This window comes from Notolabrus celidotus, chromosome 13 (genome assembly GCF_009762535.1).
Source record: "Notolabrus celidotus isolate fNotCel1 chromosome 13, fNotCel1.pri, whole genome shotgun sequence".
NCBI classification, from domain to species: Eukaryota; Metazoa; Chordata; class Actinopteri; order Labriformes; family Labridae; genus Notolabrus; species Notolabrus celidotus.
This window is the reverse complement of record NC_048284.1, coordinates 19,562,344-19,584,546: the sequence shown is the minus strand read 5'-3', so window position 1 is coordinate 19,584,546 and position 22,203 is coordinate 19,562,344. Positions and strand designations below refer to the sequence as shown.

The 22,203-nt window shown below is 40.5% G+C and overlaps 1 protein-coding gene across 2 annotated transcripts; it reads left to right on the top strand.

The window, feature by feature from the left end:
* The first annotated feature begins 6,193 nt into the window (after nucleotides 1-6,193).
* Nucleotides 6,194-21,992, top strand: vegfab (vascular endothelial growth factor Ab). Of its 2 annotated transcripts, XM_034699971.1 has the most exons (8): nucleotides 6,194-6,873; nucleotides 8,825-8,864; nucleotides 9,790-9,986; nucleotides 10,529-10,605; nucleotides 13,207-13,239; nucleotides 16,357-16,431; nucleotides 17,988-18,131; nucleotides 20,127-21,992. In XM_034699971.1, exons 1-8 carry the CDS (start codon nucleotides 6,820-6,822, stop codon nucleotides 20,146-20,148), a joined length of 642 nt encoding a protein of 213 aa, XP_034555862.1. In that variant the 5' UTR covers nucleotides 6,194-6,819; the 3' UTR covers nucleotides 20,149-21,992. The 2 variants fall into 2 exon arrangements, with proteins under 2 accessions (XP_034555862.1, XP_034555863.1); XM_034699972.1 differs by lacking the exon at nucleotides 16,357-16,431 and having other exon boundaries at nucleotides 6,197-6,873.
* Nucleotides 21,993-22,203: the final 211 nt, after the last annotated feature.

The following is a 22,203-nucleotide window of genomic DNA, read 5'->3' as shown; positions in this document are numbered from 1 at the left end:
AAAGGAGATAAACTGAGGAGAAGAAGGAGAGAAACAGAGAGTAACATACAGCTTTCAAAAGAAAGGGAAGATGATTCAGGAGAAAGAGTACTTGAACTTGACCACTTACATAAGCTTGTACTTATGCTAACAATCGAGCAGGATGGAGGAGGGTTAATAAAGGCTAGTGGACGTGTGCTGCCTCAGTCCAGCACACTTCTCCCAGCTGGCCAGGATCAAAGGTCGCAGCACTAATTGGCAGATGTTTTATACGACACTATCAGGATTGAGCAAAGTCATCTGTGTCACATTGAGAGCAAGTTGCTGTCAGGCGATTTCAGTGAAGGATGGAATGACATTTGGCAAATGTTGACCAATGCAGAAAATAGCTTTGTCACTGGAGACAAAAGAGTCTTTATTTCATGTGGATTACACAAAGCACTATTTCTGAAAGTTATCTGCGGTGTAAATCTTAGTTAGTTGAACATTTAAATTCATGGTCAGGTTAAATTTTTAGTGTGTTCTTTTTGCAATAATCACATTAAACCGAACGTTTCCAATGAAGGTAATGTTAGGAAAGGTGAACAGAACTTCTGAAGAAATATTTATGTTGATATTTCTGTCCTCATTCAGCTCTCCCTCCTCTCTGAGCTATACAGTTACCTTTAAATATAGAGAAGGCAAATGTTAACTCATAACAGTTTTGCGATACCAATACTGAAAGTTTCAGTTACTTTGCTGTGATCGGCCACTTAGAGTTGCTCTCACCAGCTCTGATGCAGTTAATTGGATTGCAGGACAGGATGTTGCTCCACTTTTCCCATCAGAGATAGTCGGGTATAGCTCCTCAGGCTGCTTTCACATCTGTGTCCGGCTACTGTTAATATTTCCTGACTCTTACAACCACCCTTAGATAGATTGATTTTATATGACATGTATGATCAGGATGTCCCTGTTATGGCATCTCTTCTACTGTTGAGAATGAATCAAGTATTTCAGTCAACTAATAACACTAATTGAAGTGTGAAGAGTAAAGGCTGATTCATACTTCTGCGTCACCCCTACGCAGCAGGGGCTGACGCGGACATGAGCACCACATACTTGTGCGTTGATGTGTCCGTGTCACGCAGCAAGTCCGCGCTGAACTGCTTGAGGGCAGTGTGGTCTCTCTGATAGCCGGTCGCCGGCTTCCGACCCCACTACGATCTCTGTTTACTTTTCCACAGAGATTCAGAGCGTGGTATATTAACATACAGCTGATAGATGTTGCTGTTTATCATACAGACATGATTACATGAAGAATAGAGAGGAGGAGATGAAATACACGACCGAGGAGCAGGGATCCAGGAAGTGCGGGAAATGCGGGAAATACGAGCCACCGAGTGGACCAATCACTGGGCTTGCAGTCCACGTTGATTCTACACGCAGTTACATTTTGGAGGAGGTGCACGTCAGCTACGTGAGTAGGCCTCTGCGTAGGTACAGGAGCTACGCGGACACCCGACATAGGCTACGCCGTCGATTCGACACAGAAGTATAAATCAGAAAGAAAGTTAAACTTGAATACTGTTACTGATGTACTGAAAGCAGCTATTTGATTTCATATATTGAAGGCTCCCTTTAAGAAAGATACATGTGGGAAAAAAATCTTGTCTTTGGAACATGTGATGTAAATGATTAAAGGTATAATAATTAAATATTTTGGTAAATTATTATAACTTGTCGTACTTTTTAATACTGAATTATAATGTTATAGTGCCATAGTTCACTATTCACCTGCTTTTCCAGATTGACTGCATTTGCATGAACATTTTACATGAAATAATGCAGCATGCCATCCAGTACCACTGTGTGTAATTTCATTAGTTTCAGAGTTTACTATTTACTCTCCTTACATCATATCAGAACTTCGAGAAGGAATGGTTGAGGTTTTTTTTTAAGTGAGGTTATATGAGGTTATTGTCAATAGTAAGTGTATTTCCCTCAGGGGATCTCAGTTGGCTCTGCCCCTTTGTTGAGAAACTGGCCAGAGTACTGGTAAGGGAGATGACTCGCAACCCTTACACAGGCTGTGAGGCAGATTAAGAAAAGCATTTGCTGCCAAGATAAGCATTAGATTTTTTTTTTTATTCAAGATGAGTTATGTCTTCTTATCTACTCTTTTTCAGACATACTAGCTGTTTTAAGAGTGAACCACTCTTGCATACAGGAATCACCCTGCCCCTCTCGTACCATGAAGACGTTTATAGATGTACGTCAGTGTGCAGACGGACGCAGAGGAGGCTGTTTGTTGAACGTTTTGGTAAGCACTGCTTCATTAAAGTGTGTATGTTTTACACACGCATGTACATGGTCAGCAAAAACAAGGACACTTTCACCCACCCTTGTACTGTATCCACTGTAACCTTGCCCACTTGGGTGCCCACACACACAAACACACACTCTGAGTCAGCAGAAACTGGAGCTTGGTGACACCATTAATGAACCTGTGTGTTATTCTTCAATTAAATCTTGGATGAGTGTACCGAGCCAAGGTACTCCTCTCCGGCCTGCTACGGTTACAGAGCAATCCTTTTTTTTCCTCTTTCTATCACTCACTCTGCCTCTCTGCTTTCCTGCTCCATCATGCCTCAGTCCTCTCAGCTGGAAAGTCTCATTGTCTGTCTGGGTTTTTTCCATTTATTTGCATGCTGCAGTATGAGTTGTAGCAAGCAGGGCTAATATGCAAGGCACATATCTGCCAACTTATGTCATTACATTCTTTATCGGCTCTCTCCACTTCCTCTTGTCTATCAATCTGTCAGTGAGTCGGAGGTAGACACAACAGTAACAGAAAGGCCTGCAGTGGAGGGTTTGTCCAGTAGAGGGCGTCACGACTATGTGGAGATCAAATATTACAGACTGCTGCTCAAAGGGACTTTACATAAATTAGTTTTCAAGGAATGCATTCAACGTAACAAAGTCTATATAAAAAGATAATCCTCAACACTTTACACACCCTGAAGGTGCTTTTTTTTGTTTGTTTGTTTTTTCTTTTTCTAGGGGAGTGGGTGGTTAATTTTGCATCTGCCTCTTGGAAAGTTCTGAAGTGGCTTCAGGCTTTTAACCAACAAAAAGCAGAGGAAAAAACAATCAAACATTAATTTCCCTTCATTAAACTTAATAAATTAAACATGCTCTGGTTCATTCGGGGTCCAAACGGTCTTAAATTCACTGTGTAGGTAGTTCACCTCATACACGTTCATATCAGTGTTGTGTTACTTGTCAGATTTTTAACACAAAGTACATGATTGAACTGTAAAATGTTTGGCTGAGGACTAAACAGTGCACATTTAATTAAACAATTGCCTCTAAGTGAACTAGTTTTAACATATGTGATGACAACGTGGCAGCAGGGGTGTGTCTAGACCCTTTCGACTGGGGTGGCCCAGCTGGGCACTGTCTCGTGCAGGGGTGGCATGAAGTGTGTGTGCACAAACATGAATGAATATGATTTTCAACCATATCGATCTACACGAATCATATTTACTTTAACATCTCACATAAAGATGTTTTAATCCTGTTGAAATATTCTAACTTTAAAACATAGCACTACAGAGTGCAAATGACAGTCTTTGAGGTAACATTTTAAAGGACTCACAAAGAAGATATCCAGATCTCCAAATTCATGATTTACTTACTCCTCAGCACTTTGCCCAAATGAGCAGGAGGATGCTTGCCATTTTTGATTGGTTGATTCCTCTCCCACACTCATCTAATATAAAATAGATGTGTGGTGTTATTTACAATTTTAAGTAAAACCTTTTAAAATATTTGAATTTAACATTAAAATGTAACATTTTTTTTGAACACTTATTTATAGTTCAAAATCCCCGCCTCCCCCATATTAACAGATTGAACGTAAGACAAACTATAAAATTGAAATGTACTTCAAATTTGTTTTTCTCAAACATGGTTTCTGTCATAATAGTTAGTTTTTATCATTAGCTTTATTAGCTAAGTTATTTTCAAGTGTTCATTTTTCTGACAAGTTTAGTTTTCAATAGTAATTTGATTTTGAATGATTGACAGCTCTGTTGACAAATGCATCCAAGAACATCCAATTATTATAGTCTACTGAATGTGTCTGCTTTAATTTAACAAGATAATCTGTTCTGCTGAGGACTGTACTGACCTGAGGGATCTTTTTATTTGTGCGTTTAATGTGTCTTCAGTTTAGCGGTGAGAGTGTGAAACCAGTCCCATGACTCTACCAGCCAGCTCACTTCTGTGCATGCTGTGGCTGCACCAGCGCCCGTGGAGGTGGTCTACAAAGCTCACAATTGGGTGAATGAAGGCACGTTGCCCAGTCTGCATACAGTCAGTGGTTATACCATAGTCCATATAGTAAAAAAAAATGATTGTCATTAAAGTTTTGATTAACTTTTCAATGTATTACAGATAAAACAATAATGAAAAGAAAGAACACAACAAAACAGAAATACAGACAATCACAAACATAAGATAAAGGATACATACAGACAGGACATCCGTTCAAAGAGAAAAAGTCTATTGTATGTTGTGACTGGAATAACAGTGTTAAAGTAATAGTTATACAGGAGATCCTTATACTGTTGGGATCTGCACAGTGTCTCTGTCAGTTTTTATGTGAGTCCAAAAGCAGTCCCAGGAGGTGGTCCCACCTTCTGTACTACCTTTTAACCTGTGCAGCATGGATTCATAAGATGCTGTTTCTATCATTGCATCTACCCAGTCTTTAAGACTTGGGCTTGTGTCAGTTTTCCAAAGTCTTAAAATAATTCTGGATGCAGTGATCAAACCAACCATAATGACAGAAAAAGCACCCATATAGTCAGTTTTGACGCACGTTCCACCTCTGCTATGGCCAGTCATAGTTCAGGATGGGGTGACCAAGCAGTTCATGAAATAAAGGGCATGCCACCCTTGGTCACCTTGCTTGCCCTGCTTGCCAGGTGCTTCCTGCATAGTGATACCTTTCTTACTTATTTTACATGTTATGCCAACATTTCATTACTTTATGATAATTATATGATTTAATTATGATGATAATTTGAACACTTTAAGATATATTTCATGGTCTGTTGTTGCTTTTTGTGCTCAAGTTAATGAAATACCACAATAACTGACGTCTACAGCCAGGTTGAAGATAATTGGTTGAGCGCCTTTAAAACGTCATGCTTATAATCAGGGTTACAAGGGTGGAAGTAAAGAACAAACTATTGTATGACGCTGGTTCCTTCTGTTATACATCAGCATGGTCGCAGAGTGCATCACTGATTCTCCCTCTTCTTCCTCCTCTTCCTCACCGTGATGTCTAAGCTGTTGCTCGGATAAAGTAAAAAAGAGAGGAGCTTGCGCAGCGGTCAGGTGGTTTCTGCCCAGCCGGGACATCACACAGAAAATCCATTCTTCGTCAGTGGTGTGACGGTGGGGTGGGGGGTGGGGGAGGGGGGGGGAGGGAGTCACGACGCGCATTTTCCTACTTTCCGTTAACGTGCTGGCGCGCGCAGACCGGCGCGATGAGGCGGATCACAGGCAGCAAACGTTGCCCGGCGCACGCACACATTTATTCAAACGTGGATAGGCTACGTGTCCCGGTACACACTCTCTGAGTCTGAGAAGGTGTGTTTCCTCTTACACGAAAACGCCGGATATTTAGAGCACGAGCACGAGTGGCCACGAGACTGGAAATTCTGTGCCCTAAATGGCCTTCCTCCTGAGCCAGTAAGGCTTTTATTTATTCTATAAAGACTGTTACCAAAGAGCAAAGAAGAGGGGCATCACGGGCATATTCTATGAAATGTGTGTGCGCCAAAAGTGCTTTTTCCTCGAAATGTCTAGTATTAAGACTTCATAACTTGCATCATCAGTGTGGTTTTCACATGAGAATGAAAACTCATATTAAGATGCAGCCTGAACAAGATGAGGTGGGTTATAACGCACTGATATTTCAGTCAGGGACTATTAATCATCCCTATCACAACATCACGCCCTCATTCCTCTTTTCTTCAAATACAAAGAATAAAAATAGCCCGGCACTTCTTATCCCAGCTCTGCGTTTTTAATAGCTTGCTGCTGATGTAGTCACATGAGTTACGTATTATAGGTGAAAGTTTTGAAAAAAGGCAGCTCGCAGTGCCGTATATCAGCCCATAGAGGACACACCTACCCCGCTTTAATGATCCACCAATCATCCACGTCCGAGGCTCCACAGTATGGAGAGACGGAGACAGAGGTGGACGCGTTTCTGTGTGGGGAGAGCCAAACTGTGACACGGGAATAAAAAATAAATAAACAGAGTAGCCTATGTAGACAAGAAGAAGTTTTAAAGGGACAACAATGTGTGCGCGAGGGTTTCTATTTCACTGATCCTGCTCCGTGGCGTCAAGTTGCACACAGGAGCAGGGGACAAGTTTCAGATGGACAGACACTTGGAGCAACAAGCATGGGATTATTTTTGTAATGTGGATCGCTACTCTCAGTCAAGAAAATAAAGGTCTGCTGCGGAACAATGTGAGACGTTGTGCGTCTTGGATTCTCGTGTTTCTGGATATTTTGAAAATCATTGGCAACAGTTGAGAAGGAAGAAGTTATGCGCAAAGCACTGAACGCTGCGACCCCGGGAACCAACATGGAATTGCCATTACCACAACCCCCTGCCCCCTTTTTAGACAAGTTTTAGCCGGCCCGCTTGTGTTGTTGTTGTTGTTTGTTTATTTGCCTGTTTGTCATTGTAAACTTCATGTTTGAGAAGAAATCGCCACATTGGCCTCTTGGATTTTAAAACCTCGCCTGCCTTTGGATTGGATTTCAAACACGATGAACTTTATTGACAGTTTGACACTATTATTTTTGACGCTGTCAGCTGTCAAGGTGAGTCATGTATTCCTGGGAGCAAGGTGGATTTGAAAATGAAAAAGGATCAAACATGAATCGAGCTGTACTTGTGAAAAGTAGCTGGTCATTTATGTGTAGCTCGTCCTTGCCTTTCCTCTGGCTAGGTCATCGCTCATGTTTAAACAAGCTCCAATGTTTGGTGGCTTTGGGGGGATTTAAAGAGCCCAACACTGTATTAACCTAACCCACTCACTCGTGGGTGGTGCGCCCTTTGTGTTGAAGATGTAGGGATTTTATTTAGTAATAATATTGTGAAGTTTGACGCTGGGTAATAGCAGGCCTGCTCTCAAAGCACCTTGGAGATATTATTACTCTTTAAAGGCACAGTGGCGCTCTGAATTAGGACATGAGCAGGTTACTCTTGGCACTCACTGAGCACACTCACATGCTCCAACCGCTTCAATAAGAAGATTCTGTTTTCACTCAAAGTTCAGTTTCAGCGCTACACAAGCACAACTTCACAGATCAAACCGGTTGACTCGGGTATTTTAATGGCACCCTGAGTGCGCACTGTAAATCGTTTTCCATATAATCATTAATGAAGCGCAGAGTGCCCGGGGAAGCTTTGAGCAAAGGTTTCAAGGTGAAAAAAGCAACACGCACTTCAATGGGAGGCAGCATATTTTCCTGCGATATGATTGGATTTTGAAGGATTATTTCTAACAGCAGTTTCCACTGAAAAAAGCGCTGATGTTTAATGTTTCTACTTTGTTCTCCTGCCAGAAACTCGCCTGAGTTCATGAAATCTTCCCCCTCCGGAGTTCAGTATAGTGTTTATTTAACTAACTAGTTGATTTGGTGACTGCTAATCCACATTATCAGCGCTGAACAGCGTCAGGATGCAGTTACAGCTGCTCAATATCACTCATCACTCGGTTTAGGGGCCGCTGTTCGCAGCTTCACACCCATCCATTAATAATACAGTATACAGTGTTTTGGTGGGAAGGGGGTCCCTCGGACCACAATTTTGTACCCTCTCACGCCACCAGAAGTGGGTGGAGACTAGACGCACAACTTGACCATTTTATACTCTTCATAAAGGAATGAAAAAAAAGTGTGAATATTTGAATAGACGCCGTTGCTGCAGGAAGGTCTCATGCAACCTTGTCGAGTTATTGCGCGAGAGGCTTTCATGTGAGAACGAGACAGGGAGCGCGTGGTTGTGCGCGTGAAGGCGAGAGAAAGTTGTGCGTAATTCGTACGCGCACGGTTAGAAAGTTGCCAAACGCTCTTTGTGGTATGCTGTAGGCTGATGTGGTGACAGAAGCCCTCCTGTGAGAGAAAGTAGCACGCAGGCTGGAGTGTTCACTGCTTTTAATGGCAACTTTACCAACCAGTGTTCCTTAAGGAGGCAGCGGAGGGACAGTAAAGGAAAGGTTTAGTGACTGAAACGAAATAAAGCACACAAGGTTTAACAGTTTGTGAAATTTGGTCACGTATCTGATGTGGCAGGATATAGGTCAGAATGTTCGCACATCTTACCCATTGTCAAATATTTGGCATAATAAGCCTTAACACACCATGTATAACTGAGAATATGATTATAATCAGGCAGATAAAGTCATGAAATACTGAAACATGTATTACTATCTGTTTTTATTTTTAAAAACATGACGTTTGTGACAGCTTTCCCAGATGTGAAGTTTGACAAAAATGCTTTTAAAAACGTTATTAATGCACTTTTCAGTGCTTCTATGAGACGTATGGTGAAAACTGGGCTCACATTTCCCCTACATTGTGTGTGTATAGAATCCTCAAAGATAACAGACATAATGCTGTCTCATTTTCTGGCTCTGGTAGAAGAGAAAAGCAAATATATTTTTGCGCAACTCTGTAAAAGTAAATGGCACGAGTAGCTTTTTTTCTGAGCTCTTGCACAATCTACTGTAACTAACAACCTGCTTTTTTCTGTTTACCCTCCTTGCAGAGTGCCCACATACCGAAGGAAACAGAAAGAGGTGCACATGGTATGTATCCCACCGGCACCGTGGGAATTCAGTCTGCTCAGGGCTCCCTGGTTGGCACACAGCCAAGGAGTGAAGGGCTAGTTTGAGGTTCACCTTGACATTAGAGGGAAATTATCGCCTCCTGGTGGACAACTGCAAAGCTTGACCCAGCTCAGACCTCCTCCTAAACTCTCCCTTTTTTTCCTAAATGAGTGCAGCTTCACCCCTAAATCTCAACTCTTTGACGTTTTCATCCCAAGCAGCATTCCTTCTTGTTTGAGGTCAAGCTGGAGATGTTATGGTGACCAGACTCGGTTATAGAAAGGAATTTCACCCTCTTGGCCGTACAATTTCATTTTGCACAATCACAGCATTGCCCAATCTAATTTGGACAATCAGAAGCTGAACTTTACGATATTGTTCAGGCCAAGTTTGTTTGGTTTGGCTTACCAGAAGGCCTGTCAGGCTCGGTTGGTTTTAGGCTCTGAGTGATATTTTGGAGGTGTTGTCCGGCTGTGTGCTAATATCTTTCTCAAGAGCAGAACTCCTGCAAAGACAGGGAGAAGGGGGTGACTAGGGTTGGGAAAGCAGACGATTGGCAGTTAGATTTAGGGGGATTGGATCACAATGGGGCAGAACAAGAGCTCTATAATGAAGTGATTTTCAAATTGAGTAGTTATTTGATGCAGTGGATGATCGGGTGAAGACAGGTTTATAGATAGACAGCTTGTTGTATCCAACTGGACATTGAATAAATGTGTGTTCAAAGTAGCTGAAATCCCATTTTCTTAAATTAACTGTCAGAGTAGCATGAAGTAGACTGTGTTTTTGCAAAGTTTTAATTCAATCTCCTTTTGCTTTACATTGTTTAAGCATTGTAATAAGAGTTTACTCTCGCACTCTGCTGCTATTTTCTAACCCTCTGCACTGTGACTCTGTCTCCCAGTGATCCCTTTAATGGAGGTCTACAACAAGAGTTTGTGCCAGCCGCGGGAGCTGCTGGTGGAGATCCTGCAGGAGTATCCAGAGGAGGTGGAGCACATCTTCATCCCGTCCTGCGTGGTGCTAACGCGCTGCGCCGGCTGCTGCAATGATGAGATGCTGCAATGCACGCCCACATCCAGCTATAACATAACAATGGAGGTGAGTGGATTATAATCAATGTCTTCAGGGGTTATGCAAGGCAGCCAAAACATTTATTTTAATTCCTAAAGTCTGAACAAATGTTACCTCCAGTGAGGCTGAAGGACTTCTCAAGTGTCCCTCTGATATTCTGACAGCTCTCAAAGTGTTCCACTGATTCTTAAAGGGCTGCTCAGGTGTGACCTTTTGTCAAAACACAACCTTAAAACTATTGCAGTTTTCCAAGAAGTAAACACGTGAAAATCCTAATTTATTTGGTTTTCATTTTCAAGTTTTTTGCTGTTAAACAGATACAAAAGAAGAGTGCAAAAGAAAAGAGCGCCTCTAAAAGTGCCTCCTCAAGTCAGGTGTTTCATTTTGAGAACTATTTGCTGCCTTCAGTTTCCCTGCAGACCAGTTTGTTACATTAAGATGAGAAACTTTATAATTTCACCTTAAACCGTAAATATAAATGATTCTGTACTTTCAAAGAGAACTGCAGTTTGCTGTTTACCTCATTGACATCTGACTACTTCTCTCTCTTTCTCTTTTTTTTCTTACAGATTAAAAGAATAAAACCCCAAAGGCAACAAAATGATATTTTCATGAGCTTTACAGAACACAGCGCATGTGAGTGTAGGTAAGAAACCCTGAAAACAAACTGCAACACACAATCACACAGAAATGATGACTTTGTACAGCTGAGGTTTACACAACACATCATGTGCAGGGGTTATTCTGTTACACACACTGCAGATGTTCACGGTTTAGATTCACATCTCGTCTTTGCTTCTGTTTCTCCACTGATGAACAAAATATGAGATCAGGTTCACACATAACGCAGCAGACATTCTGGAATTGGCTTTTACTTTATCCTCGTTTCATCACAGAGTTACAGAAAAGGAGAGACATTTTTGCAAGTACAGAGCTACATGATACTTCATTTTCCAACTGTAGTGTGTGGTGGTTATTCCTGGAACAGCAAAAGGTGTGATAGATTTAGTTATTGATCTCTGAGATAAGGACTGTGGGTCCTATTTGTGGCGCCCTGTCACTGTAAGGGGACTTTATATGGTCAGACATGAGTCACAATGACTTCCTGTAACGCAAGCCAACACTGTAGGGAGGGCTTACTGGCAAAGGACCAAGCTCTGTTGTCACTTAATGCCTCTTTTTTGTGTATTTAAATCTGAAACATGTTATTCTCATTGGTCACAGTGAGGCAGAGTCCATCTGTACAGCTGGTGGCTATAAAGACATGTCTCTCTGAACTTGTTGCTGCTTGAGCTTCCTCAATACCTCACCATAATAACATTTAGACGTGTCTGTAAACATTTAGGCCACCTCTGTAAAAGTGCAGAGGCTTTGTTCAATCTATTTAGTACTGTTTTAAATTCGAGACTTTACTGTCTGGTTCTGGAAGTGGTATAAAGGCATTATAGGATGTTAACAGATCATCAAGTCAATGCAAAATATTGAGGGAAAAGAAACAAACAAAACCCTGAAGCTCCATAAGATTATTGTTTTTTTTCTTGTGTGCACAAGTTCATATTTTTGTGCGAACAAATCATTGTCTTGTGTGCACAACTTTTTACCTTGTGCACGTTAACATGTGCACACAAAATAGCTTTCTCCATGCGAACAGGATAATTTTCTGATGCCCACAAGGTGTTCTTTTGTGCACACCTCTCTGAGGGACTTCAGGGGCTCAGTACTATTCACATACTTATCAGATCATTTCCTTGTGGGCAGAAGATGAGGATTATCATCTTTGCGAGACTTTAGGGGTCTGCACTGAAGTCAAGTTCCCTGTTGGGATGTGTGGGGGATGGAGTCAGGAGTCTTCACAGTTGCTCAGGTGTCACACCATATAAAGTTTAACTCATTTTCCCGCTCGTTCATGAATATTTCCTGCTGCACCCACCCAGCGACTCACCAGATGATTTTTGCGGAAATGTTACCACAAGGCTGGCAGGATAAATTCTGGCTGGAGTTGGGAAGGGAAACTTTGGCATGCAGCTCTCTCTTAAAAATGTTGGGACATTTTCAGGTGTTTCGCACATATGTGAAACAGCAAATCACATAAAAACTACAAACACTTGTAACTGCATTATTATAAGTGAAATCTGCTCATACAAAGCAATGTAATTATTTCAAGAGATGACTATTGTTGATATAATATCAACAAATTGTATTTAAAAGATATTTAAAACATGGTTGATGGCCTAAAAATTTAAGGATCACTCCTTTGATCATCTACTTTTAAAGTTTGCCTGCAGCGCATTGATAACCAACATTCTTTGAGGAATGATAAGGTATATTTTGTGCCATAACTTTTGATATTTGAGCACATTTGTGGTTACTGTTGCAACATAAGCAGTATTACTGCACCTCTTTGGAAAAACGGGGGACCCCAGTGTGTTATTTTGAAAGACTTTTGCAAAATGAGATGCATTGAATTTCTTTTGTTAACAGGCTGTCACATGTTGCCAAACAGCTAATATTTTTCATGTGTGAAAATTGGTGTATGCCATTTGATACTTGATTGCACATAGTTTTCAAGACTATTCCATTTGCTATTAATCAAGTCCTTTCACATGGGGGTATAACAATTTGTACTTATGATTCTAGTGCAAGGAGTTTAGAGTTGCTGATAGAGTCTATAGTGTCATACATTGTGATTCACACATGTACCTGTGCTTGTAGGCTTCTTGGGGTGAATTTATGTGGAGGTATTGTACCAGTCTGTCAAACAGAAACTTGGCAGTGTGCATGACCTTTCTGAATGAAACACTGTTTCCTAACTCTTTTGGCAAACTGTGTGCCAGAAATTTTTATTGCTCCACATGCTGTTATCGGCAGGAGTCGTCACACGGGGAAATGAAACAAACCCTGAAAACTTTCTATTGTAATCGTGTGTGTGTGTGTGTGTGTGTGTGTGTGTGTGTGTGTGTGTGTGTGTGTGTGTGTGTGTGTGTGTGTGTGTGTTCGCCTGTCTGTAAGTGTGGACACAGCATTATTTCCCAACGAATCAGGCTGATTTGCTCTTGAAAGTGAAAGCCAGTTTTATCACAGTTTCTGGTAAAAGACGATGACATAACATGATTGAAAAAGATTGATGGGAGCCAGCACAAACTGATAATGAGCCTCTGGGCTACAATGATCCCGATATGTATCTGTTTACCAGGAAACAACAGCATGCTGTAATCTAATGTGGTGTTGTTTTGTTCCTGTCTTTCAGGTTAAAGAAAGAAGTGAAAGAACCGAGAGAAAAGTGAGTACAGCACTCTTTCTGCATGGAGACTGGGTCAAACAATGGGGACTTGAAATTTGACCGTTTTCACTCTCAGTCGTCGTTTAACACTATCGGCTTTTCTGAATTTATCCCACATGCTATTCGGTACCTTTTTCCTTTGGTTTTGTTTTCTCACACACTCTGCCATTCCAATTTTGCCTATACACTGTTTCACATGTGCGATTATATTTCATTAACTCGGCAGACAAGTTATTACATGAGATCAGCGTGCATCTCTCAGGTGATAAACTTGGGGAATACCAGCCAGGTGAATCAGTGACACTTTACGAGGTCATTGCCCTCTCTACATGTGTCCTTTACACCTTCCCTCCCTTTTCTATCTCATCTTTACATTCCTCTCCTCTCCTTTTTAGTGTTTACGTCCCTCTTTACTTCTGCTACCTCTGTTGCTGGCTGCTCTGATATAGATAACAGTGTTTTTTAAGATCTGTTAAACCCTGGTGTTTATGGTCCCTGCTTAAGTGTTCTTCCCATCCCATGCTACAGAAGTCAGTGTGCTAGAAGTCATCTAAACCCTTTAACGACTTTTTGAAGCAAGGTGATTAATGTACTTCCACAGCAGGTTGGTTGTTGGTTATATTTCCTTTCTTAATGTCAGGTCTTCTGTCGTATAGATAAGGACTGGTTTGGAGGCCTCCTCTTTAACCTTGTCTTAACTGTTAACGATTCCGGCTTTGGTGGCGTGCGTCTACAGAGTGACGGTCTTGGGGTCGTTCAACTCATGTTTCTATTGGTTTCATACTTTCATGTTAGTTTTTATGTTGGCCCCTGACCTCTCAGCAGTGACAGGTCTTCAGAGGTCTATCAGGGTGATATCATCGAGCTAAGATTGTGAAACGTTTTAACTGTTAGTGTCCACGGTGATGGATGAATAACTGAAAGAGGAATTTTTTAATTTCTGTTATATGGAAATTCTTATTCTTGTCAGCTTTATTAGCTTAGTTAGTCACGGCTTGGACTGACGTCACACAATTCATGACCTCAGCGGCTTTGGGGTAGACTGTCAGGAAATCTGGTACAAGGGTAATGTGTGATTACTGACTCACTGCATTGTCATCTAACTCTATCTTGGGTCAGAATTTCTTTTCAAACCAAATGCCTGCAACACCAACAACGGCTCCACTTTTACATTAAATGTGTGTAATGCTAATTAGCACAAGTAGGCATGCTAACGCACAATACTAAGATGCAAAATGCTAAAAACATTATACCAGGAAACACAACCATTAGCGCTGATAGCATTGTTGTTGTAGTGAATAAGATGTGCAAATTTTGAATCTAGCACAAAGCAAACCTGTAACGAAGAACAAGCTGTCAGAGCAGCTAGCATAGCTATGCTCTTAGCACCTGTTATCCAGTAGCAGGTTCTATTCACAGATGGCAAAACAATCATTTTAATTAAAATATCCCTCAAAGTGAGACAGCATCAGCCTGTCAATCAAACTGAGGGCCTGTTTCCATTTAGACTGATTTTTGCACTAACTGCACCCACAACCTTAATTTCAGAGCGCTTTTCCCACAGCACTTTAGCTACCCTTAGTGGTGACGGTTGTGTCTGTTTTCAAGTCCTCTTCATGCTTCAGTTTCTCAATTCACAGGATATCTATCAACTGTTTTATAAACAGTTGATAGATATCCTGTAGCATTAGCAGGAGCGCTATAAATGAAATAAAAAAAAAAAAGTGGGCTTCGTTTCTGTACAAACTTATGCCATTGAAGTTCACAAAGTTGATCAGAAGCCCTTCTTGATTTTGATTGGTTGTTGATGCAGAGATGACATTGATAAGTGTTCCAAAGTGTTTCGTTTGGAAATAGCTCAAAAAAACTGTCAATGGACACAGGCCCTTAAAGAAGATGAGACTGCACACCCCGTGTTAATTTAACCAAAAGTATACCAACTAGGATAACCCATAAGTATATGGCCATACTCCATTATGCTACTGGATAACTGTTGAAAAGTCTGAAGAGTTAACACTATATGTGACTAAAGCCCAGATTAATGTACACTGTGCTTTGGTAACAAATAGAGCCTTATATCTTTGATGTTATGTAATATGTTTTGTGCATATTAATCACTCCAAACATGTAATTCTCACCACCTTTCCAGATAGAAAATAATTATGTTGAACGTACAATATATATTTTATTGAATCAATAGATAGTGTTTCTGCTTTAAAAACAAAGTGTTGTACTGTTACAGATAGTAAAAACCAATGCTTTGCTACAACTCTGGCTTCCAATACAGCTACACAAGATACAATCGGTTGAATGTCATAGAGTTACATATTGTCTCTTGGGTAGTTCTGCTATGTTGTTTTGATTGGTTCATTTTTCCTTTATTGTTTTGCATCTTTTTTGGAGTATGACACTGTTCTCAGTACATCTGTGTACGTCATACAGAGTAAAAACCCAGGTGTACAACCTGGATATTTCAATCTTGTCTGCACCTGCAAGTCTCCAGTTTAATGTTTCACAAGCTTGTTCTCATGGTTCTATGTTCTCAAACAACTTGAATCAGCTATAAAGAGTTGACCCAGATAGGCTGAAAGATGAAGTTTTGAAGTTAAGTCCAAGTTCATTGTCCTCAAGCCATCTGGGAAATTTCAGAACAGTCGGCAGAGCCAAACCTCAAACCATTAATCCCTCACAAAGTCTTCAGAGTCATTGTACTGTTGTACAAAAAGATTTGTAAACCAAAGTTGGATAGTTAAGTAAGTTTTTACTTTGACATTTGATACTCATCACATCACAAACTACAGGATGAGTGGAAACCACCCTCTGTAAGTTTTAGGACACATACCAATTGTTGCTGCTTTGAAGTCAATTTTTAGCTCATCCCAACAACAACAAGTGGTTATATTTCTTTTCCTGCAATCCTTGAATTCATATCATTCTCAATCAAAAAAAATCTTCCAAATTTCCATGAAAAATATCCAATACATTGATTTAAATATGAAGATATAATTCAACATCCAAAACAAGTCGACCAATATCAATAATACAATGAACACCTCAGTCAATCTCTCCTCAGTCTCTCAGGCATCTCTCTGCGTTGTTGTCCTCTTTCTCTTGCAGAAAATCCCGGAAGGGCAAGGGTAAAGGCCTAAAGAGAAAACGAAAGAAAAACCGTGACAAAACAATTCACGATGCGTATGTCAGCTCTGCCTTTTCCACCTACCTGCACCTGAGTGTTGCGCTTCTTGTAACTAAGCTCATTTGGGAGGAGCTTCTTTGCCCCTTTTAATTTGCAGCTTCAAATTTGTGCGTTAGCTTCATCAATTAGTGTGTTGCTTTTATGTACTGTGCTAACCTTTGTCCTGTCAGTCATGTTCTGCATACTCAGTATAGCTCTGTCAAGCTTTCTGCTAACGTGGTTTGCTAACATAGCTTCAGCAAAACTTATTTTTAACAGTGATAACAATGGAACACAGCCAGCCTGATAGCCTTACCACATCTGAAAGAAATGAACCATAACTCATCTTCAGCCGTCGAAATACCCATCTTATCTCCCACCAATCATACCAGCTTCATTTTTTTTTTAAATTTTACTCTACACAGACGAGACTATGGTGATGGTTAGGACAAGATACAGCACCGTATCACAGAAAAACAGTGAAAACAAGTTGCTGCTAACATCTTGTCAGATAGCTAGCTCTTTGATTGATAATAGTCATGTGTAAAGAAGCTGGAATAAACAGATCGTCTGTTAGCTGTAACTTAAAACTCCTACTGACACAGATCACAGCTCCACCAGCATGGCTCTGCAGACCTGCTCGTACTGCTATGGTATCTGTGCCGGGATCACTGGGATTGTAATCATGGTCCTGTGTTCAGTGTTGAGTCTGTGCAGCTTTCCTGTGTCTCGTACCCGTCTCCTCTCCAGCCTTTTTCTTTTCATCTTTACAAACAGGTTCTGCTGTCCCGTACATAATGCTGGTACTTTTTATGTAATGTGAAGATATGACTGATGGCTATCTATTGCCGCTTTTTTCTTTTTGTCTGCTGGGAGGGATTTGTAAACCAGCAAATTGTTAAGCAAGTGATGTTTTGTGTCTTTGTATCTGAAACTTTACAAAATCACCTTATTTTATTCCATAATAACATAAAGATGATCTCATGTTTCTACAGTGCTCACAATGTGAAAACTACATGTCTTTGTGTTCATTTGTAATTTGTATATTGAAATTTTGATGGAGTATCCACTGTTTTAAAAACTAATGTCTCTCTGTGGCAAACACAGTTTTAAGTTTTCATCCAATAAAATGAAATCTTACTTCATGGAGAACCAAGATGACCCTTGAGTTTTCTTTACCAAGAGTTCTTAAGAAGTTTGTTGTCATTGACCTTCAGTTTAAAGCCAATGTGTCGTTTTATGTTGCATGAACTGGTCCAAAGCTTTGCTCTGTGCATGTCTAACACACACAAGGTATTTGTGAGCGGTCCAATCAACGCAGGAGGGCTTGGGGGGCGTGGGGGAGGGTAATTTTACTGCTTGAGTATTTGCCTGCTCTGTGGGAACTTGTGTGTAATACTACCCAACTGTCACATGCAGCGCAACTTGTCAAGTGGCTTGGAAGAGCAAAGTGGAGCAAACGATGGGGTTGACCTAAGGGCGATCTTTCCTGTGGGTGGTAATGGTACACTGTGATAATCTACCTCTCTCTCTCTATCTTCCTCCCCACCCTTGTCTGTCTCTCCCTGCCCAGTGTTTGTGAGCCATGTTGTGATCAGTGCTCGGAGAGGAGGAGGCGTTTGTTTTTGCAAGATCCCGTAACATGCCGGTGCTCCTGCAAACACACCGATGAATACTGTAGAGACCGCCTGCTAGAGCTCAACGAGAGGACCTGCAAGTAAGTACCGATAATTGCCGAAGTAGGAACATTGCTTTGAAGGCTGTCACAGACGTAGATCACCTTGTCTAACATCACATTGTCGTCTGTAAAAATACAAAAAACAAACTGAAAATCAAATCTGGTGGCAGCACATTGACCTTCTTTCTGTTATTTCTTGCGTCCTGCCTCTCTTTAGCTGACTGTCAATTAAAATTAAGGAAGATTGTCCCAAAGAAATGGGTTTACAACATAATCAAAATACCTATTTTTACTCAAGAGGGTCTTGTGTGGTCGTCTTCATTTGTTGAGACAGAGATTGCAAAACTTTCACAATAGATCTCATGCATATATTGTTTAGAAGAAGTGGACTTAGCTATTTTTAATGGCCAGCAGAAGGCAACTTCACTGATTGTGAAGAAGAAGTCCTAATGAGTTGATGTCCCAACCACTGGTTTTAAGTCTTCTAAAAACATCCTGTCACCCAAAATTGGTCACCTCTGGCTCCAAAGAACCAAGATGGCGACAACCTAACTACCACACTTGAGGCTTCAAAACAGCAGTCAGCAAACCGATACCTGATGTCACATCCAATTCTTATAAACAGACTATGAGTGGACAAACCAACATTGAAGACATATTGGCGTATCCGTTGCTCAAACCATGTTATTTTCTTAACTTATAGCAGAGTATGCTTTCCGACATCGCTATCTGTGAGAAATCTTTTAAATACAACCTGCCAACCAGGAGATATAGCAGTGCGAATCCACCGTCCGTAAACAAAAAAAACACACTTCTTGTTCCCAAAAAAACACGATGGTGACGACCAAAGGCAAGAAATGCCAAACTCGCAGCATCAAAAGAGGGGTTACAGAACAATGAATACCATCATGATGGCTACCCACACTATGATGCCATGCCTCTTTGTATGTGATGTGGTAACTTGGTGACGAACAAAACATCCGTCCCATCCTTTCTTACGTCATTAAACTCATCATTTTGGTTTTATGATCTTAAAATGTATTGCTTTGATTGACTCAGCTCTCATCAGAGCTGTTTTTTGCTGCAGCTGTTTACACCAGACGACAGATTCAGCATAAGCATGTAGATCCTGTACCTGGGGTCTGAGTTTTAGTAGTGCTGGTTTTCCGTTCCGAGCAACAGCAGATGGAACAGTACAGATATCCCAACTCCAGTAGTGATCTGACAACTATTAATCTCTATAGTCAGATACTGTATCTGCATGAAGGTACAGCTAATAATCTCTTCTAGAAAAGTCTGCTTGATGTTCTATCATGAAAGCCAATCAACATTTGTGTTTCCAGACTCTCTGGGATACATCAGAAATAATCCGTCCTTATTAAAATAAATGGATTTCAGTTGTCTCTTCTTCTCCCGGGCAAAGCTTAGACTCGTACTTTTTACAAATCTTCTTCATGATGTATTTCCTTCAGGAGAATTTAGACCCTTGAGACTTAATGCAAGTAAATCCCACAAAATGAGTGTCTTTTTCAGCTTCATTCCGTTGAAGTAAGCCAGGGTGCTGTCTCTGTGGATTTAACTATTTACAGGGAAACTGGGACCCACCTAAAACAGGTGAATGGGTTCTCTTTTTGAAGGAGGTAGTGAACCATAAAATGACACTGGTTATTTAGCAGACATATCAAGGAGGGAAAAAATTGCTTTAAGTTTGATCTGAACAGGCAGTCACTGCTTAAGTTGCTATAAATCTATTTATTTATTTGAATCACTTTTGGGTCATTCTTTTGCCTGTATTGATAGGATAGCTGAAGAGAGAGAGGAAATGTGGGGAGCACAGAGTAGGAGATGAGATGCAAAGCTCCAGACCATTTGCTTTTTCAAACAGTTTTATAGCTTGGAAATCAGCCGATGGTATCAAAGACAACTAAAAATAAATGCTAGTGAATTAATAAAACATTCTTTGTCTGAACCTTGTTTGCCCTATTTTCTGCAAATATTTTTGTTTTGAAACCTGTTCCTTTTTTCCTTTTTTAGATGTGACAAGCCCAGAAGATGAGAGAGGTGGCAGCACCAGATGTACAAGATGAAGGAATATTCTAGAGATATTTCACAGCACAGCACTTTGACCTTTTAACCCTAAGCTCTTCTTTTCTGTGGAAAGCATTCCCCTTGGACTGATTGAGAGAGAACGAAAAGAGACTCAAGTTCCTCCCACTGTATATCTGTGTGTACATAGACCATAATAAAGAAAAAAAAGAGTACAGAATTGTTATGCTGCTACAGAAACTTATAACTAAACCCATCATTTTGACAAAAAGCAAATAGCCGCCATGTGGTTGCATTTCTAACAGGCTTGCAATGCAGGTGTACAGTCTTGTTGTCGATTCATTGAATGCAATTACTTCACTGGATATGAGTCTACTGTGGTTGTGTGTCAATCATAAATTGCAAAACCTCTCAATCTAAGATATATTTAACTGCTAAAACAGCGGGTGAGGCCCTAGAGGACATGGGAACGCTCTCATTTCAGAAGAGATGGATGGATTTTATGACGGTCATTGTCTACGTTTGCTTTTTCGGGGCATAAAAGCAAGACTTGCGGAGCAGCTGATGGAAATCTGTCTCGACATGATGTCGCCCTCCTTCCCTGTGAGGACATTGCAGGACTGATGTGGACATACACAATGTCTCTATTGTGAGCAGCTTGCAAGGAGAAGAGACTCCAGAGTGCCATATACTTTTAAAAGGGATACTGGTTATCAATATAGCATCTATTGTTTTGCTATGTCCTACATGAAAACCACTGAAAACATCATATACTGTTGTGTGATTCCATTTGAAAACTGTGCCTCACAAAATGTACTGAGAAATCTTTCGAGTGCTTTTTAAATTATTTTGTTTCCTTTTTCAGGAGAGGGGATTGTCAAAGTAGTTTTGTTAGCTGTTGAACTCAATACAGAATCCATTGATCCCGTATCTTTTTCTCTGAACTTATACATACTTAATAACCCTTAATGCCATAGTCCATGCTAGATAATTTATAATGTGTTAGAGTATTTTTCAGTATTCAGTCTTTACCCATATTTGATTTGGTCTATTTATATATGCAGTGTTATGTACCTGTAGCTGTCCTGCCCCCCTCCCCCCACACGTAAGGTCACTGATGGCTACTCTCAGCATGGACCCTCACCATGCTTTTCTACGAAGCAGACAGTAAAAAAATCAAAGATGATTTTTTAACATTCCCTCAATGGATCATTTTTACCGGTGAACTGATGGCACCTCCTCTGGATTTTTAAACCCCTCATGTCTAAGAGTGTGGGTACTGTGTTCAAATCTATCGTGTCAATCTGTGTATGTGTGTGTCTGTGTGTGTGTTTCTGTGCATTTGTTGACATTTGTCGTCTATGTAGATGTTAGTAAGTTGTATTTAAGTATTTAAGGTAGTTGCAGGCCCATGTGTTGTCCGTCCTTTAAGATGCAAATAAAAAAAACTACTGCTAGCAGCTCAGCATAAACTACCATGACAAATTCTAAATCCGGATAACAACCTGCATCCTCTCTGTCATCAGTCTGCAAGCCCTCATCATAAGTTCTCTCTGTCTTTTCTTCGATATTAACATGTCTTCTGTGTCTATGTAAAACAGTAAAGCATATTTATTTTCAAATTATATTGTTTTTTATATAAAATAAGGAAAAGGTTGCTGTGTTGTGAATGCTGTGTTTTCAAAAGATTTCATTAGGCAACGTATAAGATTTCCATGTTTTTGTGTGACAAGTTGAAGCTCACACTTATGGAATGTAACCTGACAAAAAAATAGCTCAGAGAAATAAGAAATTCCTGCAAGCTTTTCATGACGGACAGATACTCAGCCTATGAATAAACAGCACTTTGAAGCAGTGTGCAAAAATTTTGTCTGTTAAATCAAATGCAGACCAAGCAGCAACCTCTGGTCTTGAGAAATGAAGCCAGTGCGTAAGTGCTACAAACTGCAATTCCTCCAGTGTCCACTTGAGGCTGGTTCCAAAAGCCCCAGAAGATGCATACACACCATTGACTGTAAAAAATATGGACGTAGGATCTGTGACGTCACCCATCTGTTTCTTAAGA